General features: G+C 33.9%; 1 protein-coding gene across 1 annotated transcript in view; it reads left to right on the top strand.

The window, feature by feature from the left end:
* The window catches only part of Lrpprc (leucine rich pentatricopeptide repeat containing), a 95,850-nt gene that overhangs the window by 30,564 nt on the left and 43,436 nt on the right, over positions 1-21,850 (top strand). Inside the window, exons 12-23 of the mRNA XM_070025496.1 lie at positions 266-384; positions 3,453-3,546; positions 6,899-6,965; positions 10,210-10,237; positions 12,076-12,133; positions 13,167-13,273; positions 13,488-13,565; positions 13,879-13,923; positions 14,271-14,384; positions 15,351-15,481; positions 16,147-16,232; positions 17,563-17,770. Coding sequence (XP_069881597.1) covers positions 266-384; positions 3,453-3,546; positions 6,899-6,965; positions 10,210-10,237; positions 12,076-12,133; positions 13,167-13,273; positions 13,488-13,565; positions 13,879-13,923; positions 14,271-14,384; positions 15,351-15,481; positions 16,147-16,232; positions 17,563-17,770 — 1,135 coding nt within the window. The remainder of the gene's footprint in view (positions 1-265; positions 385-3,452; positions 3,547-6,898; positions 6,966-10,209; positions 10,238-12,075; positions 12,134-13,166; positions 13,274-13,487; positions 13,566-13,878; positions 13,924-14,270; positions 14,385-15,350; positions 15,482-16,146; positions 16,233-17,562; positions 17,771-21,850) is intronic.

Genomic DNA, 21,850 nt, shown 5'->3' with positions numbered 1-21,850 from the left:
TGGATTTCACTGTACCAGCTAGCCTGTGACAGCATCCAATATCAGCATCCCATATAGTTTAGGATAACAGGCAGGTGCTACTGCATACAGTTAGAGGTTGAGAAGTGTTCTCTTAAGCTTTTCTGCCCAGCCTGGCCTTCAACTGTTATCCCCCTGACTTCAGCCTCCCACACGGCCTTGATACCAAATGTGAACCATTTGTGCCCAGGTCTGACCTGATCGTATTCCAGGTTCTTCATCTCTACTTCTATCTTGTATGTTGCAGGTATAATTGATGTCCTCAAAGTAATGCATGAATTTGGAGTACATCCTGATCAGGAGACATATGTAAATTATGTCTTTCCATCCTTTGATAGTATAAAGTCAGTACGTGCTCTTTTGGAGGTGAGTACAAGTCTGTTTTAATATCAGAATTAAAGGGAATATCTTTTTACTTAATGTTTGGATAAAGATCATTTTAAAAAAACTATTGAACTGAGGATTAAAACTGATCTTTTGTGGCAGTTTTCTAAAGTTCTATAAATATAGTGATTAGTATTGTGGTTTACCTTAAAAAGGCAAATCAACACTTTTCTTTATTAACAGCACATTTTATTTTTCTAAATGAAAAAAAAAATTCTTTTTGGACTTCAAAGCATTGCTATTTCCCATGAGATAGGCAAGATAAAAGACAGTTGAAGAACTTGACCTGGACAGTCCAAAAATTGCCTTTTCTATTTTCAGAATAAAATGCTATATAATTAGGAAAAGTATGGAAGAGTATTAAATACTTAATAAGAAATACTTTGCCTAAAAGATGTGTTGTATCTGCAGCTATTCTTGTGATTCGTTGAGTTTTCTAAAACTGTTAAGTCATTTTTTTTGTACTTGTAACCTGACTTATGGAATTGTAACTTCTTTGCACAACTATTTAATAATAAAAAAGCAAAGAAAGGAAAATCATTAAAAAAGAATCATTGAGGGTATGATGATAAGTAAATGATATCATAGGGGGTCAGTACATTTATTTTCTTACTACTAATGAAAGGAGCAATATGCAAAACAACCCACAAAAAACCCAAAACAAAACAAAAACTTTCTAATCACATAGTGAGACCAAAGGAAGATACTCCAAGGAGAGAAATACAAAGAAAGGCATGGTGCCTATGTGTATTTGATCATATAAAATACTGTTTATTGAAATTAATTCCAGGAATGGAAGTATGAGTTTTTTGTTTAAAAAAATAAAAATCTTTCTGTATTAAAAAAAAAAATATTGTAAAGGTAATGTACAGAGAGGTTACAGTTACATATAAGTAAAGTAATGAGTATTTCTTGTCTAATATTTTTACTGCCTCCCTCGTTTTCTCCAACTTTCCCTCCCCCCATTTTTTTTGGGTGGGGGGGCCCGGTCATGGGGCCTGAACTCTGGGCCTGGGCGCTGTCCCTCAGCTCTTCAGCTCAAGGCTAGTGCTCTACCACTTGAGCCCAACACCACTCCAGCTTTTTTCTTTTTGCTTATGTGGTGCTGAGGAATCGAACCCAGGACCTCAGGCATGCAAGGCAAGCGCTCTACCACTGAGCCACCTTCCCAGCCCTTCCCTCCCCTGTCTACATATTCTTTTGCAAATTTTTTTTTCTTTGCAGAAATACAACCTAATGTCCAGTGTTGTGTTATTGTTTTTGCCTTCTCATTAGTGATCTATTGTTCAGAGAACCAGATGTAATTTGGAAACTAAATTAGGTTATATTAAAATTTTGTTTCCTAAATTTGATTATATTCTCATTTTAATTATCTAATTCTTCACTGTTAAGAATGGTTGGTTCAGAAATAATTGTTCTGTCAAATGCTTAATAGAGCCGTAGTATTGAATGATTGTTTATCTTTAGCTATATATCAAAACAATTTTCCTTACTCTCTAAGAATTTGTGTACACTCACTGATAAACTAAAAAATACTAGTCTTAAGTGAAGAGACTGGACAACTCACGGCATTGCTCTTGATGTAGTCATTTTTGCTTAACATGTATTCTTTCAAATGTGAGTGTGCATAAGACATCTCTTAACAAAACTTGGATTATAGAGGTCAGCATATTCATACATGTCTATAATCCGAGCTTCTCTGAAGGGGAGGGATAGGAGAATCACAGTTCAAGGCCACCTAGACAAAAACATGAAAACCTGTCTGAAAAACAAAACAAAGTGAAATATGACTTAGTACAAGCACTTAGTACAAGGCCCTCAGTTCTGTCCCTAGTTCTCTTTTTCCTCCTCCAAAATGTAATGTACATTATTAGTTATTCAGCAACCTATTTGTTTTCATTTGGTATCTTTCCAAAGCAATATCAAATTCCACAAATTATTTCATAAATAAACTATTTTTGTTCCTTATTTATTATTATGGTGGTTTTCAATACTGTGCTATCATAAAATGATTTAATAACTATTTGAGGTAAAACTTGTTTCTTTTTTTTTTTTTTTTTGGTCCGGTCGTGGGGCCTGAACCCTGGGCCTGGGTGCTGTCCCTCAGTTCTTCAGCTCAAGGCTAGTGCTCTACTACTTGAGCCACAGTGTCACTTCGGCTTTTTTTTTTCTGCTTATGTGATGCTGAGGAATCGAACCCAGGGCCTCAGGCATGCAAGGCAAGAACTCTACCACTGAGCTACCTTCCCAGCCCCAAACTTGTTTCTTATAGTTATTAAATAAGTAATGTTAGAACAAATGATAAACCACTTGCCATTAAATAAGTGTGATCCTAGCCCAGCACTGATGGTTCATGCATGTAATCCTAGTTATCAGAAGATTTAGATTGAGGATTGTGGTTCAAAGCCAGCCTGAGCAGGAAAGTCTGAGACTCTTATCTCAATTAACCACCCAAATCTCAAAAGTGGAGTTGTGGCTCAAGTGGTAGAGCTCTGTCCTTGAGCACAAAGGCTTAGGGACAGCACCTAGGCACTGAGTTCAAGACCCAGGAACAGCACACACACAAAAAAAGAAGTCTGATCTTACTTGCTATATGTTTCAAGGTGTTCTTTTAGTTCTGTGTTTTGAATTTTTGTTCTGTCCTCAATGAGATAATGGTTACAATAGCTTCCATAATAAATAGTGAGTTACTTCCACACCCACCCCTGAAACAATCCCCACTATATTGATAATGGTTTATCTATTTGAGAAAAACATTTGATTTAGAATTCCATTTAAAGTTTTTATTAGAATTCAGTTATTGAGCCAATGTGTAGTATTTAAAAATGATTTGAAGATGTTTGAAAATGAGCTGTGGGTCAAGTGGTAGAGAGCTAGCCTTGAGAAGCTCAAGGACAGTGCCCAGCCCCTTAGTTCAAGCCCCAGGACCAGCAAAAAGAAAAAGATTTATCAGATAATATGGTGATTGTATATTTTAAAGGTAGTAAATTTGAATGGCATATCAAAATATTACTGAAGCTTATTATTGATAGAATATGCTTTATTCCTAGGAAAATAAATGTCTACCTAAAAGTAATACTTTTTCTCAAGCTGAAATCCGAAGTGAAGCAATAAATGGGAACTTAGACTACATTCTATCTTGTTGTAAGTATTTAACATTAACATTAATTTGATTGGTATTAATTTCAGTTATCATTGAGCGCATGTATGATAGTTCATGATATACAAACAAGGGTTTTGTTAAATCATGCTAACAAGAAAGTTCAAAGTACCTTGGAGATAACCTGATGTTAGTGTGTGGGTTTGGGGAGCCTGAAGACTTAGAAAGCATTTTTTGAAGATTGGATGAAATACTGTTTTTGAAAACGTTTTCTAATTTGTTATGACCATAAATCTCAGGAAGCCATTTCCTAGACTTTCTTAATACTAATACAGCAAATATTTAACTACATTTAAAAATGCTATGGTACAATATAATATTCATCCTGCTAATAAATTCACCTCCAGTGATAGATGAAGAAAGGCATAGTGAGGTTAAATGATATGCCCAAGGTATGCATTGAGCCAGAAGCAAAATCTCCTCACTTGAATTTTTTTTCTTTTCATCATACCCCATTTTGTTTTAAAGTTATATTAAAAAAAGACATTCCTTAAAGCATTCACTTTGAACACATCCATGTTACTTGACATGCTTTCAGATCTTGTGAAAAATCCATCATTTAAAACCAGACCACAAGGGGCTGGGGTTTAGCCCAGTGGAAGGGCGCCCACCTGGCGCGCGCAAGGCCCTGGGTTCGGTCCTCAGCCCTGGAAAAAAAAAAAAAAAACAGACCACATAAAGAGCAACTTTTTGCTCCTTAAAAGTTAAAAATCAATTATGCTGGGCACTGGTGGCTCATGCATGTAATCCTAGCCACTCAAGGCTGAAATCTGAGGATCACAGTTTGAAGCCAGGCCAGGTAGGAAAGTCTGTGACTTATCTCTACTAAACTGCCTGGAAAACCAGAAGTGGAGTTGTGGCTCAAGTGGTAGAACACTAGCCTTGAGCAAAAGAGGCTCAGGGACAGAGTTAAGCCCCAGGATCAGCAAAATAACAACAACAAAAAACCAGTTAAGCTTTTATTAATGTGTATTCAATTTATATAGATGAATATTTTACAATTAACAGATTATTTGGTATTGATAGTCTGGTTAATGCTATTTAAAATACCTCATTAACTAAAAATAGTATTTTATGGAAAAGGCAAACTGCCTAGTATGAAAAATGGTGATTGTTAGAGGCATAGTTGTTTGAGTCAGAGGTTGGAATTAATGCTGGCTGCTGAGTGTATTGATTTTACCTTCCACTCTGTACAATACATAGATTTCCATACTGACAAGATGAAAACAGAAGCATTAGCCGAGGAGTCACGGCTCATAAGGTGCATCCCTGAGAGCTGCCTTTCCCTTTTATCATGCCATCCTTTCCACTTTATTACCAACTTTTTTTCCAGATTTGTTTTTGTTGCTAAGGAAACTAGATGATTTATGTCAGCAGCCTTCCCAAGGCTGAGATGTTTCTGACCACCTTTTTAAGGAAAATAAAACTTGTCAGTATTCTGTGAAATACTATTTTGAATAGTATAAAAATACATTTTCAAGACGTTGTTTATTAAATTTGAAAAAGGAAAATGCCTGGTACTGGAAGACTAAAGAATATTTGAGCTGATTCCTGTCATTCCTGATCCCCTTGATTTTATATGTCTTTGAAGAACAGTTCTATAATATCTGGTATTTCCTTTAGGCAGCTTTTAGATATGTATTTCTTTACAAAGCATAAATGAGGAAGGGTAGATTGATTATCTTCATCAAATTTGTGGATACCTTGGGTACATCGTTCCTCTTTTATTTGTGAGCATGCCAAATTAATTTGGTCAATCAAAGTGAAAGGTTACTGAAAGACACAAGGTGGTGTTGACTTTCAGATTCCTTGAGTTCAGGTCATTTTTTAAAAAACAACTTAGAAAAAAGCTGGGCTCTAGTGGCTCAGGTCTGTAATCCTTGCTACTCAAGAGGCTGAGATCTGGGGATCGTGGTTGAAAGCCAGCCCACTCAGGAAAGTCTATGACTTTTATCTCCAATTAACCATCAGAAAACCGGAAGTGGCACTGTGGCTCAAGTGTTAGAGTGGTAGCCGTGAGCTAAAGAGCTGAGGGACAGTCCCCAGGCTCAGAGTTTAAGCCCCGACCAGCTGCCCCCTCCCCCCCCCCCGCAAAAAAAAAGACTTTGATTTTCAAATGTTATAATACTACTAGGAAACTTAAACTCTCCTTGTTCAAGGTATGTGACAACTCATTTAAAATAATTATTATGGAGATGGGTATTGTTACTTATTCCTTAACAGATCTAAGTAAATCTTATAAGTAACAAATTCTTTGTATGAATTCTTTAAAAAATTAAACCAGGTAGCTTAACCTTAAGCTTGAACTAAACTTGTTTATTGTCTTTAGAATTTGCCTTTGCTGTGAATTCCTCTTTCTCATTCCACTTAGGTTTTTTTGTATAATTCAAAAATCATATTGGGAAAATTAAATTACTATAGATCAATTATAACATGTTATCATTGTAATACATTTGCAAGGAAAAGTAAATTCAAGAGGTGTGCAGCAATGTCATTTGCCCTTTGGCTAGTTATGACAAGGGTTATACAAAGAATAATCAGTATCAGTTCTGAGTCTTAAGCTAAGGCAGATCAAGCTTACAAATAAACATTGAAACATTGTTTGAGTTGCCAGAGTTGTTTGAGTAGCCAAAATGAGGAGTTTTTTTTTATTATAACTTCAAGTTGTCTCTCTTGTGTTAATAATACAGGTCATTGATCCTGGTAAAAAATGGAATGAGAAAGTGTGAATAGTTTAACAGATCCCAATTCTTCGCTTAGAAAAGAACTTTCTCTTCTGTCTTTAAAGGAAAATTTTTTTCATTGTAGTCTTTTTATAGTGTCAATATGTCCAGTAACCATCTCAGTTATATGAATTAAGGTCATTCAAGTATGACATTAATAATTGCCATTTATCAAAAAGAATTTTGCAGTATAAATTCATTAGTTGAATATGTTCGTGGAAATGAAGTAAAATTCCTGAGAATGTTTTATTGCAAATATTTTTACCACATTATTTAATTGTGTGTGAAAACATTTTTTAAAATTTCCCAATTGAAAAGCTATTGGTCAAAAGTGTTGTCAAGCCTGTAATCCTAGCAATTCAGGAGGCTGACATCTGAGAATTATGATTTGAAGCCAGCCTTGACAGGAAAGTCTATGAGACTCTTACCTCTAGTAAACTACCAAAAAAGCTACAAGTGGAGCTGTGGCTCAGGTGATAGAGTGCAAAAGAAGCTCAAGGACAGTGCCTTGACCCCAAGTTCAAGCCCCAGGAACAAAAAAAAGTGTCAAAAAGTATTGGTAATTTGCTTATTATCTGGTCTGAGGGTTTTTGTTGGTCATTTTCTTTTGCAGTGGAATCCAGTACATTGCCTTTCTCATTCAATTCTCTGAGAGGCAGCCTAATTCTAGGCTTTAGAAGGTAAGATTATCTATGCACACTTTTTTGCCTGACTATGAACATATCTCTCCTTTTGTAATCTAGTGCATGAAGAAAGTTAGTTTTCCTTGTTTTCTAATAAGTGAAATAACTTTGTTTTATTCCTCCTTCTAAATAGTTGAATTAAGTTGAGTCAACTTTAATATTCCCTTTTTCCAAGAAATGTAGATTTGTTTACATCCTGTTTCCAGAAAGAAAATGCTGTTCAAAATTGGCAAATTACAGATAAATTTGTATGTACTTTGTTTATTCTTTGAACATTTAATTACACAGTGTTTTTCATTCATTATAGTACTACTACCTCCTCTGTGTTTAAGGAATGTCAATGACTTTTATTTTCATTTATTTATTTATTTTTTGTTAGTCATGGGGCTTGAACTCTGGGCCTGGGCGCTGTCCATCAGCTCTTCAGCTGAAGGCTAGCTCTCTACCACATGTGTCACAGTGCTGGCTTTTTCAGTTTATGTGGTACTGAGGAGTCAATCCCAGGGTCTCATGCATTTGAGACAAGCACTCTACCACTGAGCCACCTTCCCAGCTCACTTTTTTTTATACTCAAAAGCAGGCTAACTTTTTTTTCAATAAGTTTTTTATTGTAAAAATACTGTGTGGAGGGGTTACAGTTACATGAGCAGGCTAACTTTTTAAAGAAAAGAAGTTGGTTTATTCCACAGCTGTAGAGTTTCAGAGATGTGCTGCTGACTCAGCAGAGATCACCTCACAAAACAGCAAGCTGGGATTGGGCTCTGTCTTTTACCAATTCTTTCTGGCAAAAGCCACGGGTCCCAGGACAATTGTAATCCCTCCCAAGGCATGTCCCTAATGACGTAAGGACCTTCCATTAGGCCGTACCTTTTGACATTGCTATACTGGAGACCAAGCTCCCAACATACGAACCCTTGGGAGACCGATTCAGACTATATTTTAGCATTTGCCACTTTTGTTATATTGAAAAGATTCAAAGAAAAGTTGAAAGCAGTAAATGAATCACATACTCTTTGTCTTGACTGAGCAATTATATCATCCTGTAACTTTCCCTCTCATTGTCTTATTCTGTGCAAACACACACATAACACTTTGTTCTTTTTTGTAAAACTACTTAAAGTTGCAGACATGACACTGAATTTTTTAGAATATAAATGAAGTATTTGGATCAGAAAGGGGAAAAAAATCACAAGGGTATACATACTGTCATATACCTAGGTTAATGTTGCTGAGATAATAAATGTGTTTGGTGTCCTTTTTATACTGTTTAATTTTGTGTTGTCTGTTACGCTGCCTAGTGACTTCTATACTGGCTTTTTGTTTTTTCATAATCAGAAAAGAACTAGTAGAGGAAAATGTTTTATAAATCACATAAACTTCTGATTCAGTCTTCATATACTTTTTTTTTTTTGGGTCCGGTCGTGGGGCCTGAACTCTGGGCCTGGGCACTGTCCCTCAGCTCTTCAGCTCAAGGCTAGCGCTCTACCACTTGAGCCACAGCGCCACTTCCGGCTTTTTTCTTTTTGCTTATGTGGTGCTGGGAATTGAACCCAGGGCCTCAGGCATGCAAGGCAAGCGCTTTACCACTGAGCCACCTTCCCAGCCCCTCTTCATATACTTTTATGTAGTAGCTTCATAGTTCACGTGGATGGAATTTGAAAACAAGGCAGCTAATATAAGTAGATAAGACCCTGCTTACAGCAGCAATATCACATTGGTTAGTTTCACAACATACCTGGAATTATTTTCCACCAAGACCTCAAAAAAGCATGGCTCATCTGCAGGATCTAGACCTTCCTTAGCATCTTTCAGGCCTGAACAAAGCTTAACAAAGTAGATATGTACCTGTGTTCAAAATGTTTTATTTTATTGAGACAGCCGTACTATGTAGTTCAGTCTGGCTGGCCTTGAATTTGTGCTTTCAGCCTCAGCCTCTAGAAGACTGGGATTATAGGCATATGCCACCATGCTTACTCAAATAGCATATTCTTTTTTTTTTTTTTTGGTCCAGTCCTGGGGCTTGAACTGTGGGCCTGGGTGCTGTCCCTCAGTTCTTCAGCTCAAGGCTAGCGCTCTACCACTTGAGCCACAGCGCCACTTCCGGCTTTTTTTTCCTTTTTGCTTATGTGGTGCTGAGGAATCAAACCCAGGGCCTCAGACATGCAAGGCAAGCGCTCTACCACTGAGCCACCTTCCCAGCCCATCAAATAGCATATTCTTTTAGGGCTTTTCTTTGTGTTTGTGTCAGTCCTGGGGCTTCAACTCAGGGCCTGGGTGCTGTCCCTGAGCTTTTTTTTTACTCAAGGCTAGAGTTCTACCACTTTAGCCACAGCTCCACTTCCAGCTTTTTGGTGGTTCAGTTGGAGTTAAGAGTCTTGTGGACTTTCCTACTTGAGCTGGCTTTAGTCCATGATCCTCAAGATCTCAGCCTCCTGAGTATGTGCTTGGCTTCTTAAGTGGTTACTAGGTTTTCCTCTTGTCCTGGGGCCTTGAAACAAAAGAGTAGTCATATGTTTCTCTTCTTTCAGGCACTGCTCTCCTACTGGACTATGATCCAATACCTGCAATCATTATTTCTAAGTATTACTTATTTAAGTGGTAGACTAATCCAGTCCCTGTTATAGTCTACCATTACTAGAAAGTAAAAGTCTTTTACACTTACTCCTTCATGTTCTATTTCCAGTGTAGTATTTCATCCTAATGATATCTTGAAGCCTCACTGTTTTTTCACTGACTTCTATATTTTTTGTTGGTCATAGTGCTTGAACTGTGGATCTGGGCACTGTCCCTCATGTTCTTCAGCAAGTGTTCTACCACTTGATACTCCTGTCTTTCCTAAGAATAACATCTAAAGACACACTGTGCATCTCATTATTGATATTAGTTTTGATTTGTCCAGGTATTCGACTTCTACATTATAAACTTATTCTTTTTTCCATTGCAGCTGTGGGCAGTACTTTAAGACCATATAAATATTCCAGCTCTGTCAAGCTTGAACTCTTACAGTTTATAGAGATTTTTTCTTAACTGATTCTTATCCTAACCTGACTTATTTTTAAGAATCAGAAGTGGATGAGGGTTACTAGTTGTAAATTAACTAATTGTAATCATTCAACTTGATTTTGTACACACTTATTTACTTGTTAAAGGCTTTGAGCCATATATAATTGTAAGTGAATTTTAATTTAAAATGTTTTTTAAACCTCTGAGCTTATTTTTAATCCTTTGCTGCCCTCTGCAGGTCTATGAATGTAGATCTTTGGAGCAAGGTGAGCACTTCTAGTACTGCAAGTCATAAGGCAAATCAGTTGAGAGCAAACATTTTAATAGTTTCACACATTAATCATTTAGAATTAATAGATTTAGAATCTCAAAATTGGTTGTGTTAAAATAGCCAAAAATTTGCTACGGAAGTCTTGATTTAGTTCTAAAATCTAAGATTTTAATTATTAAGATATTTGACCTTACATTTTGATGACTAAATTTCTAAATACACACATACACATGTATTTGTATGTTTTACATAAATGGTTTGTAGGCCAGCTTTATAATGCTACCTTTTCAAGAAGTTAATTGACTTTATGCAGGAAGAACAATAATGAATTGGATGAAAGATTTTAAGCTTAATTTAATCGGAATGTATATTTGCTGAAATTCCCAATTAAAAAAATTTTGTCTGGTTTTTACAATGTTGGGGTTTGAACCTATGACCTTACACATGCTTTCCAAGTATTTTTCTTCTTATCTATATCTCCAACCAAAAATATTTTTTAAGATCTAAATTTCATTCAGTTCTACTTTTAGTGTTAATTGCAATGCCATTCAGACTGTCTGCTCAATTCTATTGTACATTTATTCCTAAAAGTATTATTTTTGACCAAACATTTTCGTTGCTTTATTAATTAAATGTATCATTATTCAAAATTGGCATTTTGTATAACCATCTTACAACTGATGTATAGCTACAATTTGTGTTAGAACTTAATGTCTTCTTTGTGTATTTTGACTAAAAGGCAGTTTGTAGAGGATGATCATTTCATTTTTTGTGCAATTTGTGTTTCTATCTTAACTCTTTTTTTTGAAAAATGCTATTAAATGAAGCATGATTGTCATAGTGGCATATGACCAGTTTTGCCTAATATTAGAAGTAAATGCAGTTTCATTTCCTAACTCTTTAACCATTTGTTTCTAGGCCTTTTTAAAAACCATGTAAGGTCAGTTACAGACTCCACAAAATTCTTAACCCATATCAAGCTGGACAGCTACTATATGTTTCTATTCTGCCTTGACCCTCAGGGTCTGTGTAGCCAAATACTGTGTTCTGAGTTAATAGTCAGCAGCATAGGCTGTGTAGCGATTTCAGTTGTAAAATGAATATTTGAATTTTGCAAATTAAAAATTTGCTGGTAGAATTTTGAATATATTTTAATGTTGGAATGTAATTGATAAGAAACCACAGGATCAAACAACTTAGAACTTTATACCTCTTGTTTTAGTGCCACTAAAACAAATAGAAAAATGTCTTTGAATAACAAAAGCTGCAAATTATTTACTGGTCCATTATATTTTACTTTGTTCATTGAAATAGAGAACTCTAGCATGTTAGGTGGCCTGTGCCTGTTAACCCAGCTCTTAGGAGGCTGAAGCAGAAGGATGGAGAGTGTATAGCTAGCCTGGGCTACATATCTAAATTCTGTCTCAAAAAATCTAAAAAAGTCAAGAAAAGGAGTACACTGGTCTATTTCAATGAAACTAAAAGTAGTGTGATAACAAGTAAAATTGGCTCATAATTTCTGTATGCTATTTGTTATTTATAAGAATTAATTTAAAATGATATGTAAACAGGTCACTTTAGAGCCTTTCTTCGTGACATTTCATCAAACATTGCAGTTTTCCTTCAGTGTGGGTTTGGTTTTATTTTTAGTAGACAAACCTATTATTTAAAAACAAAACAATCTGCTGGGTGGGTGGGGGGGTGATGTTGGATTACTGTGATGTAGAATAATACCTTACTGGGAAAAGGTTTTATTTCAAGAATTCAATTTCAGACTGTATTTGTTCTTGTGTGCCTCTCTTGCTGCAATGCACGAATTTTCTGTCTTACCAGATAACAGAATTGTTGTACAAGAATGGACGTTATTGCCAGGAGCCTCCAGGACCAACGGGTAGCGTTTCAATTTCGATGATTGTAACTTATCCACAAATCCATTCTTCTGTGTAATGATGGGCTAGAAGGATTATAGCAGTCAACACTTCTCTTTTAAAAGTGAAATTTGAAAACATTTGGTTATAAATCTTTGTATTGATAACCATATTTTGAGATCTATGAGGTATTTGACTTTATTACAATTATTTTTTAAAAGAATTGGAAGTTTTTCCTTTTCAAATATAAAGGAAATGTTAGAGAATTTATAGGAATAAGCTTAAAAATAAGTAAATATCAGTGTTTATGTGATTTTAACATAAAGTAGGAAAAAATCATGTAATTTTTTTCTAACTTAAATATTATTCAGAAAGTATTTTGGCATATAATGGTTTTCATTTTTTTTTATAATGCAGCTTAGAATATATAGTTTTCTGTAAGAAGCTACTTTTCTGAAAGTTGAGATCTCCTATCCTAGGCATTGGTCCTATACATTTCATGCTTGAATGCTTAAGAAAATTACTGTTGTTACAAAACATCTTTGTTAATCTTGGATTCTCATTGGCTAATAGGCAGCTCTCCATGGGATTACTGGATCTGCTTATTAAAATTATTTAATTTTTTTATACTCCAGATTTAACAATCCTTTCTAATTTTATGTATTTTCCCAAATATTGTCCACAAAAAGGAGTATAGAAATGTGTAAAGACATTTATTTATTCTCACTATTTGTGCTTTGGACAGGAGAGGAATATAAGGCCTTGGGCAGGACCACTTCTGTCACAGAATGGTGGAAAAAAATAGATTGAAGTAAGATTCAGTACTGAAAAGCTGTCACTCGGTCTGAAAATAATTAATATTCCTTTCACTCACCAGTTAGATATGTGCTCCCAAACCACATAATCTCTATGCCTCAGTGATCATTGTTGCCATTTCAGAGCCTCTCATCAGGGTGACATCTCACACCAAAATGATTTCTTATAAATTAATCTTGATAACATGACAGTCTCAGTAATTTTAGTGGAATGCTTTCTCTTGTTTTTTTTTTTCCACAGAAGCTGTTGGCTATTTTCTTTATAACTTGATTGACAGCATGAGTGACTCAGAGGTACAGGCCAAGGAGGAGCATTTGAGACAATACTTCCATCAGCTGAAGGAGATGGTACCATTTCATTTTTTGCTATATAATGCCTGTTCATCCTGACATGTATCTATTAGATTTGAAATTGCAGCTTTTAAGTACAACCAGACTACTTCTCAATGACATGCAAGAGTTGGAGACTTAAATTATGTCTGAGATAATTTCTGTTAGACAAATTTTGATTTAGTTGTTGAAATCTCAGGGTTTTCTTTTTCTCTCCCTTCCCTTCATACAGAACATAAAAATTTCTGAAAATATCTACAGAGGCATTCGTAATCTACTGGATAGCTACCATGTTCCTGAATTGATTAAGGTGTGTGAAAATAAGATACAGCTTTATGAAATGCTTATTTGTAAAATCTTGTTTAAACTTTTAAGTATGATGCTTTTGGCCCAATTTTTTATTCACTGATATTGAAATAGTAAAACAAAATCTTTCATTGAGTATTGGTAAAAGCTGTTTATATATCAAAATATTAATCACAATGACAAATAATAGTTTCTGCAGTTTTAGAAAGGTACCCATAAAATGAGATATAAGACTTTGAAAACTTGCTTTTGATATTTCCTAATATATTTTTTCCTATGTCTTCTAATTCTGTGCTAATTTTAAATCCCAATTTTAGGATGTTAAATTGTTGGTTGATAGAGAGAAGATAGACTCTCAAAAAGTAAGTTGTTTTTAAGTGGTTTTACATTGCTATAATAACGGTGTTTATTGAAAATTCTGGGCTGTGTCATTGTAAAACCAATGGTTCCTAATATTTCTGTCATTTTGTATACCTATAAGAAGTTGGTAAATCTCATTCCTTATCTCAGAAAAGTGAGCAAATCTAGGAAGTCTGCTTATATTCTTGAGGTGTTGGAGATCATCCCTGGATTATCAGACATCACTTAAGATTAGAAAAATAGAAATGAAAAGTAAATTTAAAGGGTAGAGAGACAAGGTTTCATTTTATAATAAAACTTTATAATAGTTTTATAGTAAAATTTTCTTTTTTTCTTTCCACCTCTGTAGACTTCACAACTTACATCATCTGATTTAGAGTCTACACTTGAACAACTGAAAGCTAAAAATCAACCTATTGGAGATACCCTAAAGCAACTAATACTAATGCTTTGTTCAGAAGAGGTAACATTTTAAAATTGATTTCAAATTTTCTAGTTAAGTAAAATAGTCTGTATAGATCATGGTAAGCAAACCCAGTGTACTATTTATTATTTTTACAATTGATTACTGCTTGAAAACTGCAATTAAATGAAAGGTTAACTAATTTCATCTACACCTTGAATGGCATGTTTTCAGGTTGCTGTAGTTTGTTTATGATAATCTGCAAAGTGAATGATAGTAACAGCCGTGATAGGTTTATCATACATGCCAAATGTCCTTTCAAGCCATGGTGCTGGTCTCTTATATCTAGATTGTCAAGCAACTGATACATGCAATAGTCATTTGCAAGTCAAATATTACTAGGTTGTTAATGCAGGGATTGAAATTCCATTTTCCTCCTGGAAAAAAAGCTCTTTCTAAGATAAAGGGTCTCTTGCCTCTTTTCAGCAGGCGTCCAGCTGTACTTGGAGTTCATTTTGGTGTGTGTCTGCAATTTGTGGGATATCACTAGACTTTTTTCAGTTTTTAGTTCAGTATGATTGGCTCGTAAGTCTGTGGACTTTAGGACAAAAACATCCAATATAACTAACTTTCAGTTATTACAGTACTATTATATTGTTAAAGATTTCATAAACCTTGGATCAGTAAACTTGACAAACTTTTAAATGATACATATTTCCATTTGTGGAAATTACATGGTTAGAGGAAGCTGACTTGTAATCTGGAAATCTTTTTAAACATATGATACACAAACCTAAAACATTAAATTTGATATAAATAGTAGTCTTTTTATATTTACAAATAGCAGTCTTTTAAGCCTTAAATTTGTATGTAGTGTTTTAAAGGATGAATAAAAATACCAAGGGGGCAGGGTAAAATCTATGTTATATCAAAGTATTAATAACTTTTTCTAAACTCTGAACACTAAAACTGACATTTTTATCTTTACATTAGTTTTCTTCTTTTTCACTTCAATCTTTATTTTAGAATATGCAGAAAGCTCTTGAATTAAAAGAAAAATATGAATCAGACATGGTTATTGGTGGTTATGCAGCTTTAATAAATTTGTGCTGTCGACATGCTAATGCCGAAGATGCATTGAGCTTGAAACAACAATTGTAAGTACCTTGGTACCAAAGCAAGTCATGAGCATTTATGCTGATACACAGAACTTGAAGGATCACCTAGACTGAATATTACTGTCACACTGAATTTAAAATATTCTTTGCTGTCATTGTTTTTAAAAGTTTTGTGGTACAACGTTCTTTGACTTGTTTTCAGCAAGGTGTATTTTTATAAGTATAATAAGATATTCTAGTCTTCAGACCAAGGTTTTCCCATGTTGGTTATATAGTTGCTTATCACAGCACCTTGATAATGTTTACTTTTCAATATTGTAGTGTCAACAAGCTCCTGTCCATTTCCCAGGTATCTGATTTCCCATCCTGACAGATTTATTAGATAAAATCATTTTGAGGTTGCGTATTTATTGCAATGTTGACATTGAAGGCTAGAGTCATTTAATGTATCATGAAGCTAAAGCATTTTTTCATTAGTATCTTCTGTAGATGGAATAATGTCATATATATGGAGTGTAAGATGTTTACTTCTGTAGTTACTTTGAATGTAGTTATGTATCACTAGATACATAGCTTCAGAAATAAGTGCAGAAGTCAGTATGAATAATAACTTAGATTTTCTGATGAGCTCTTAGAAAGTAATAAAATGAATATTGTTGTCCATTTTGTTTATTTAACATAGTATAACTGGTTTTATTTTATAGTGATCGCTTAGATTCTTCTGCAGTCCTTGACACTAACAAGTATATTGGTCTTGTAAAAGTATTGGGAAAGCACGGAAAGCTCCAAGGTAAGCCTTGTCACATAAGGAAAAAATGTGATGCAAGTATTTGCCATTGGAAAAACATGTGAATTGGTATTAATGGTATATCATGTTCTACAAAGCACTTGAACACTTTGCATACAAATTTGCATGTGAATCCAACTGGAGCTGCATGGACAGTGTAGGCCATTAGTTTTAATGGATTGGCAAGCTTGTCATTTACATTTGCACAGCTCAGTGCTTTTTGCATTTCTGCAGCTAGTTTTTATTAGCATTGCTGTTTGGTTTGAGTTTGAAGATCATGACTTATGGCACAATTTGCTTATATGTCTGCACTAATGGCTTTATTTTTGCTGAAGAAGATCTGAAGGCTGAACATAAAACCTGTAAACATAAACTGATATATATATAGGACTATTAAGATTTTATTTAGAAATTTATGAGAAAAGCATAGCTAGTTATATAGTGAAGTTGCCTGCTCTAATTTTATTGTTGAAATAATGCTAAACCTAATATGATTAATTGCACTTGATAATATAGTCTTACTGTTTGCTTGTTCTTAACTCCTCTTTTAGCTGTCTTTTCTTTTGTTTTTTTTTTTTAGAAAAGACTTTTATTATAGGAGAAAATATGCAAGAAAAATACTTTATTTGAACATTGAAATTTTTCCTAGGAAGCCTTCCTGATACTGAAAAATCTTTGTGAAGATTAGCTTGTTTGTTAAAAATCACTTTGTGTAAAGTGGTCAAAATATTTTGTCTGTGTAATAATTAAGAACAACATTATAAAAATGCACTTATTCCATATCCTAAAATGTTTGTTTCTGCCTTCCTAATGAAGCTTAATGAATCTAATGTATTAACATGCAGTCTTTTGGAAAGCTTTCATTGGCTCTGCCTGGCTAATTAGTATCGACATAGCAAACAGGCCCTATCGGTATCAGACCATTAGTCTGGCTGTATATACAGTGTAAACACATCTTTATTATCTGGCCTCCTGACAAGCCATCTGCTGAAGAAACAATGGTGTGATTTAGCAGATGTTAGCTCTGAACGATAAAAGCATCCATTTAGGAGGATCTTACAGCTATAGGGCAGACCATACAGGGTTATGTGGTGCAGAGTGGGCACACAGCCCCTATCTATAATTTGTAGTCAAAGTTGCAGGGAAATGATAAAACCATGCTATTGTGGATTTATAATTGTAGTCTCGTTTAGAAATGCAAGTAGTAATTAACTTGAAATCGGCATTATACACTAGAATTTACATTCCTGCTGGGCTTGAAATGCTATTTTAATAGCAGTTTGTTTTCCCTACATGAAATTACCTAAGGGTCTTTTGTGTTACTTCATTGTAGATGCTATTAACATTCTAAAGGAGATGAAAGAGAAGGATGTTCTTATCAAAGATTCAACAGTCTTGTCCTTTTTCCACATCTTAAATGGCGCAGCTTTAAAAGGTGAAATTGAAACAGTAAAACAGTTGCATGAAGCTATCGTGACTCTAGGGTTAGCAAAACCATCTACCAGCATAAGTTTCCCATTGGTCACTGTACATCTGGAAAAGTAAGTCAGTTGAATTTCGAATTTCCAATGTTGGTGTTTAAAGAATGAATCTAGTCATTTTTAGATTATACTTTGTGAATACTCTGGTGATGTAGAGCCTTGAGTCATTTACCAAAGGATAAAAGGACTTAGAAGAGATGGACTTAAGTGACTAAAATTACCATCAGCCCTGTGGCTCTGTCACTTTTCAATGAAATGAATGGTCTCTGGTGACTTTTTTTTTTTTTTTGGAGGGGTGGGTGGCGGCAGCATGTGGTATTATTACATGAAATTAAATCTAGTTTTTTATCTTAATAAGTGCTAATTATTAATAAATATAATAAAGAAGGATCCTTTGGGATTTTAAAATACTGTGTCATGACTATTACTCAGATAATGAGTGTAGAAACATCTCTCAGTGCTCCTAATCTCCATGTGGCATTTTAATCACATGTACCATACTAGCTTTGAAAACTATCGGAGATGTATTTGTGTTGTTGATTTACTGGGTTTGAAAATTTTTCATTTGAAATTCTCTTGTTGATGCTCAGGTTAAACTATTATTTTCAAAACAAATCATAAAATCAATCTATTCTTTTGTAATGAGTGAAATATTTTAGTAAAGAGATTCATACTCTTTTATCTTTTCCTTTTGGTTTTATATTTGTTTTTATGTTTTTGCTTCTTAATATCCTACATCTTTTTTTGTCAACTTTTCCATGCTTAATATAGTTTATAATCTACCTGTTTTGTAATAAGGATTCTTCTGATTTTAGTAGGGATATCCTATTAATTCCAAGAGAAATAAAATTTATGTTTTAACAGTTTTTACATTCTCACCAAACTTCTAGCTTTTATTTAGTATTGAATTTAAAATACAGAACTAAAAGTATCTCTGCACTCATTTTCTTTTAGAAAATAGGTCTGTTCATATGAACCATGACACCAATACATTTATTAGCATCATCTGTAGATGAAGTAATAAAGTGTATGTGTAGTGCACACCCACCCAACATAATTTCCTTGCCATACAACTTGATAAACAGTTATCAAGTTAGCTGTTTACCAAATCATAACCTCCACAAGCTCTCAGCATTACATCCATTTATTGAACTAGTGGTTCAGACAGTTACTTTATTATTGAATTCTTGTATTCACAGACAACTTTATATAAACTCCTATAATTATGTTTCCTACTGGATCTTTTTCGATTATTTAAAAGACCCATCTCTGCAAATTGCATATGAAACTCTGCACAGGGATTTGGAAGAAATGGGCCCAGTGCCCAGAAGAATTAGCGCCTCCTATACCACTTGGCAGAAATAAAATAATTAACAAAGAAAATAAAGCAATGGTAGAAAAGATTTAAAAAATGGGAAAGTTTTCCAGGATAGGTCTTCAGATGGAACTTATAAGCCAAAGAGAACTTACAGGAAAATGGAAGCAACATTGAATTTACATGTTGCACTGAACCATGCTCTCTGCTTTTGATTATTTAAAACAATCAGATTTTTGTATCTCAAGCAAATTTGGCTATCTTTGAGAGCTGGGCTAAAGAAATCTACATTAATATCTTTTCCTTTATGGTGTCTTACTACTCTACAATATTTGTAGAAATTCCTGCCATCTATTTTTTTTATTAGCCTCTAGTTTTTTATTTTTGTGTTGTTTTGCTTTATTTTTTGGCTATCTTTACTTTGCAGAGACAGTCTCTAACAAATTCTTTCAGGTTAACCTGTCATAATAAGAAGGAAATAATAAAATAAGAATAAAGTAATAAAATAAAAAATAAAATAAAACAAGAAAGTAATAAAAGACAAAGGAAATTGTGTATTTACAAAATTATGAAAACAGTGATAATTCATTGTTAATAAAGCACTGACATGGAAATTTTTATTCAATTGTTTTGTCTATCTGAGAGAAGACAATTAATTCAGAATCATGACAATACTAGGATTAGCTACACTGCCCTGTCCAAAAGTCCAGGTGTATTTGATATGATTAAATATGTTCAGTTTCCAGTAATAATCATGTAATTAACCCCAGTAGGTATGAGCTCATCTATGATTGTTCAAACTTAGGATAAAACTATGATAAGTATTTCAAAACATAGTAATTTTAAAACAAACCCATGAAATTGAGTTCCTTAGAAAGATCATCTTTAAGATTCTGTGGTCTTACTTTTAAATTGACTTTCCTAACAGGGATAAAACAAAATAAGGAGTAGTATGTGTTCTTTGGATAATGGAAAAATGCTTTGTGGGTTTGTCAATAATGCATCTTGTTTCTATTCATTTACTAAAGGAAATCCAAAACAGTAATAGATTTATAACATTGTAAAGGAGTTAATTAACCTTTTTCTGTATTACCAAAGTGATAATGCTTGCATTGAACAGAAAAGAAATATTTCAGGGTTAAATTAATTTTATATGCATTATGATATTTTTAATATATATGTCATTTATCTACATGTAGTTCAACTGTGTTATTTTAAATATTTTCTTATATAACTTACATTTTAGATTTATTTATTAAAATCATGCCTGATTCAGGAAGATAACAGAAACTCTCCATGTTAAAGAAATGCTTTAAAATGGGTTAGAAGAGTGTTTTGTGTTTTTATTAGTCTTCATGTTATGGTAAGGAAATGGAATTAATAAAATCTGGGCCATAATATTTGAAAGCATAAACATTTGTGTAATGCAGTTTCAGATTCAATGAAACCACTTTGGTTTCATTGCATGTGAAAAATATCTAAAGCTGTTTAACTGGATTATAGTTGTACAAATGATCAAAGTAGCTTTAATTTCTGCTTTCCATTAAGGATTTTTCTGTGTGTCCTGATTCATGCTATAATCTATATCTGAACATATGCAATTCATTTAGTGCATCACAGACTTTGTGTATATAATCTTCCCAGAGCCCTTCTAAATCAATCTCAGTTCTTCATAAATATCACATCTTCTTTAAAATGAACCTGTAAACAATATAACTTTTAAAACTGATTGCACTACTTTCATATGTTATGTAAGTAGAAAATATGCTTTAAAAATGCTGTTTATTCTGTCATACACACTCCCCTTCAATTTTAGCATCTTCATTTGTACTGGATACTTTTATTATTTATGGGAATGCTTGCCTTCTAGAATAAAACTCTTCATGTGCTGAAAGGAAATTAAGGAGGTTTGGCTCTTTTACTCCATTATTGCAATTAAGAATTTAGCATCATCAGTGCCAAAGGACAAAAAAGTGTTTCATTTGCCCTAGGGGGACAGGACAGTGATAAGATGATTTTTCGTCAAGGATCATTGGGTCGTAATTAAGTTACATTCATGGCCATTGCTTTTTGAAGGATGATTGGTAAATGACAGGCTTCATGTGCTTAGTACGGACAGTGTGCAGTAAGGTTTTTTCTCCCTCTGTCAGAAAATCCTGTTGAGCCTGATAATGTAAATGTGGCATTTTATTCTGAACAAAAGAGCAGGGAAATGAGCTATCTTGTCTAATCATTCAGTTGTTTAACACCGACTTCCAGTTTAGACTCAATTGGCTGGAAAGCACTTGACATGTGAAGTTAGTGCTGTTCGGAACGCATGTTTGAGTAAATTTTAAAGTAAGTGACAGCTAAATTGTACCTAGGGAAATTACAAAGCCTTCAACACAGTTAATTTTTTGGGGAGGATTAGTTGTAATTGCAATACCAGTCTCCTTGAAGATTCTTCATTTATAGATGATGAACAGAGAAAAAAACATTTAGTTTTTTCAAGGGCTGGTTCTCTTAGAATCATTTTTGTGAAGGTGATGGTTTCTCTTGAATTGATTTCTCCTGTATTAAATATCTGCTGAAAACATAGAATAGTTTGTATTTAGTGTTTTTTTTTTTAATTTTAAACTTTGTGCCCCCAGAGCTCCACTTTTCTCTAATGATTTCATATTTGAGAGCTTTTCAGTCAATAAGTCCTTTAGATAAATTGCCACTTCACTAAATAACACTTTATGCATAATGTCGAGGCACTTTATTCCAATTAAAAATCAATGTTTGTCATCTTTTTTGTTGCTTAAATTAAGTATCTGCTCTGAATTGCAAAGATATTTCCTACA

The sequence above is a fragment of the Dipodomys merriami genome, unplaced genomic scaffold, assembly GCF_024711535.1.
Source record: "Dipodomys merriami isolate MVZ:Mamm:240054 unplaced genomic scaffold, mDipMer1.0.p SCAF_17, whole genome shotgun sequence".
NCBI classification, from domain to species: Eukaryota; Metazoa; Chordata; class Mammalia; order Rodentia; family Heteromyidae; genus Dipodomys; species Dipodomys merriami.
This window is presented reverse-complemented; position numbering and strand designations above follow the sequence as displayed.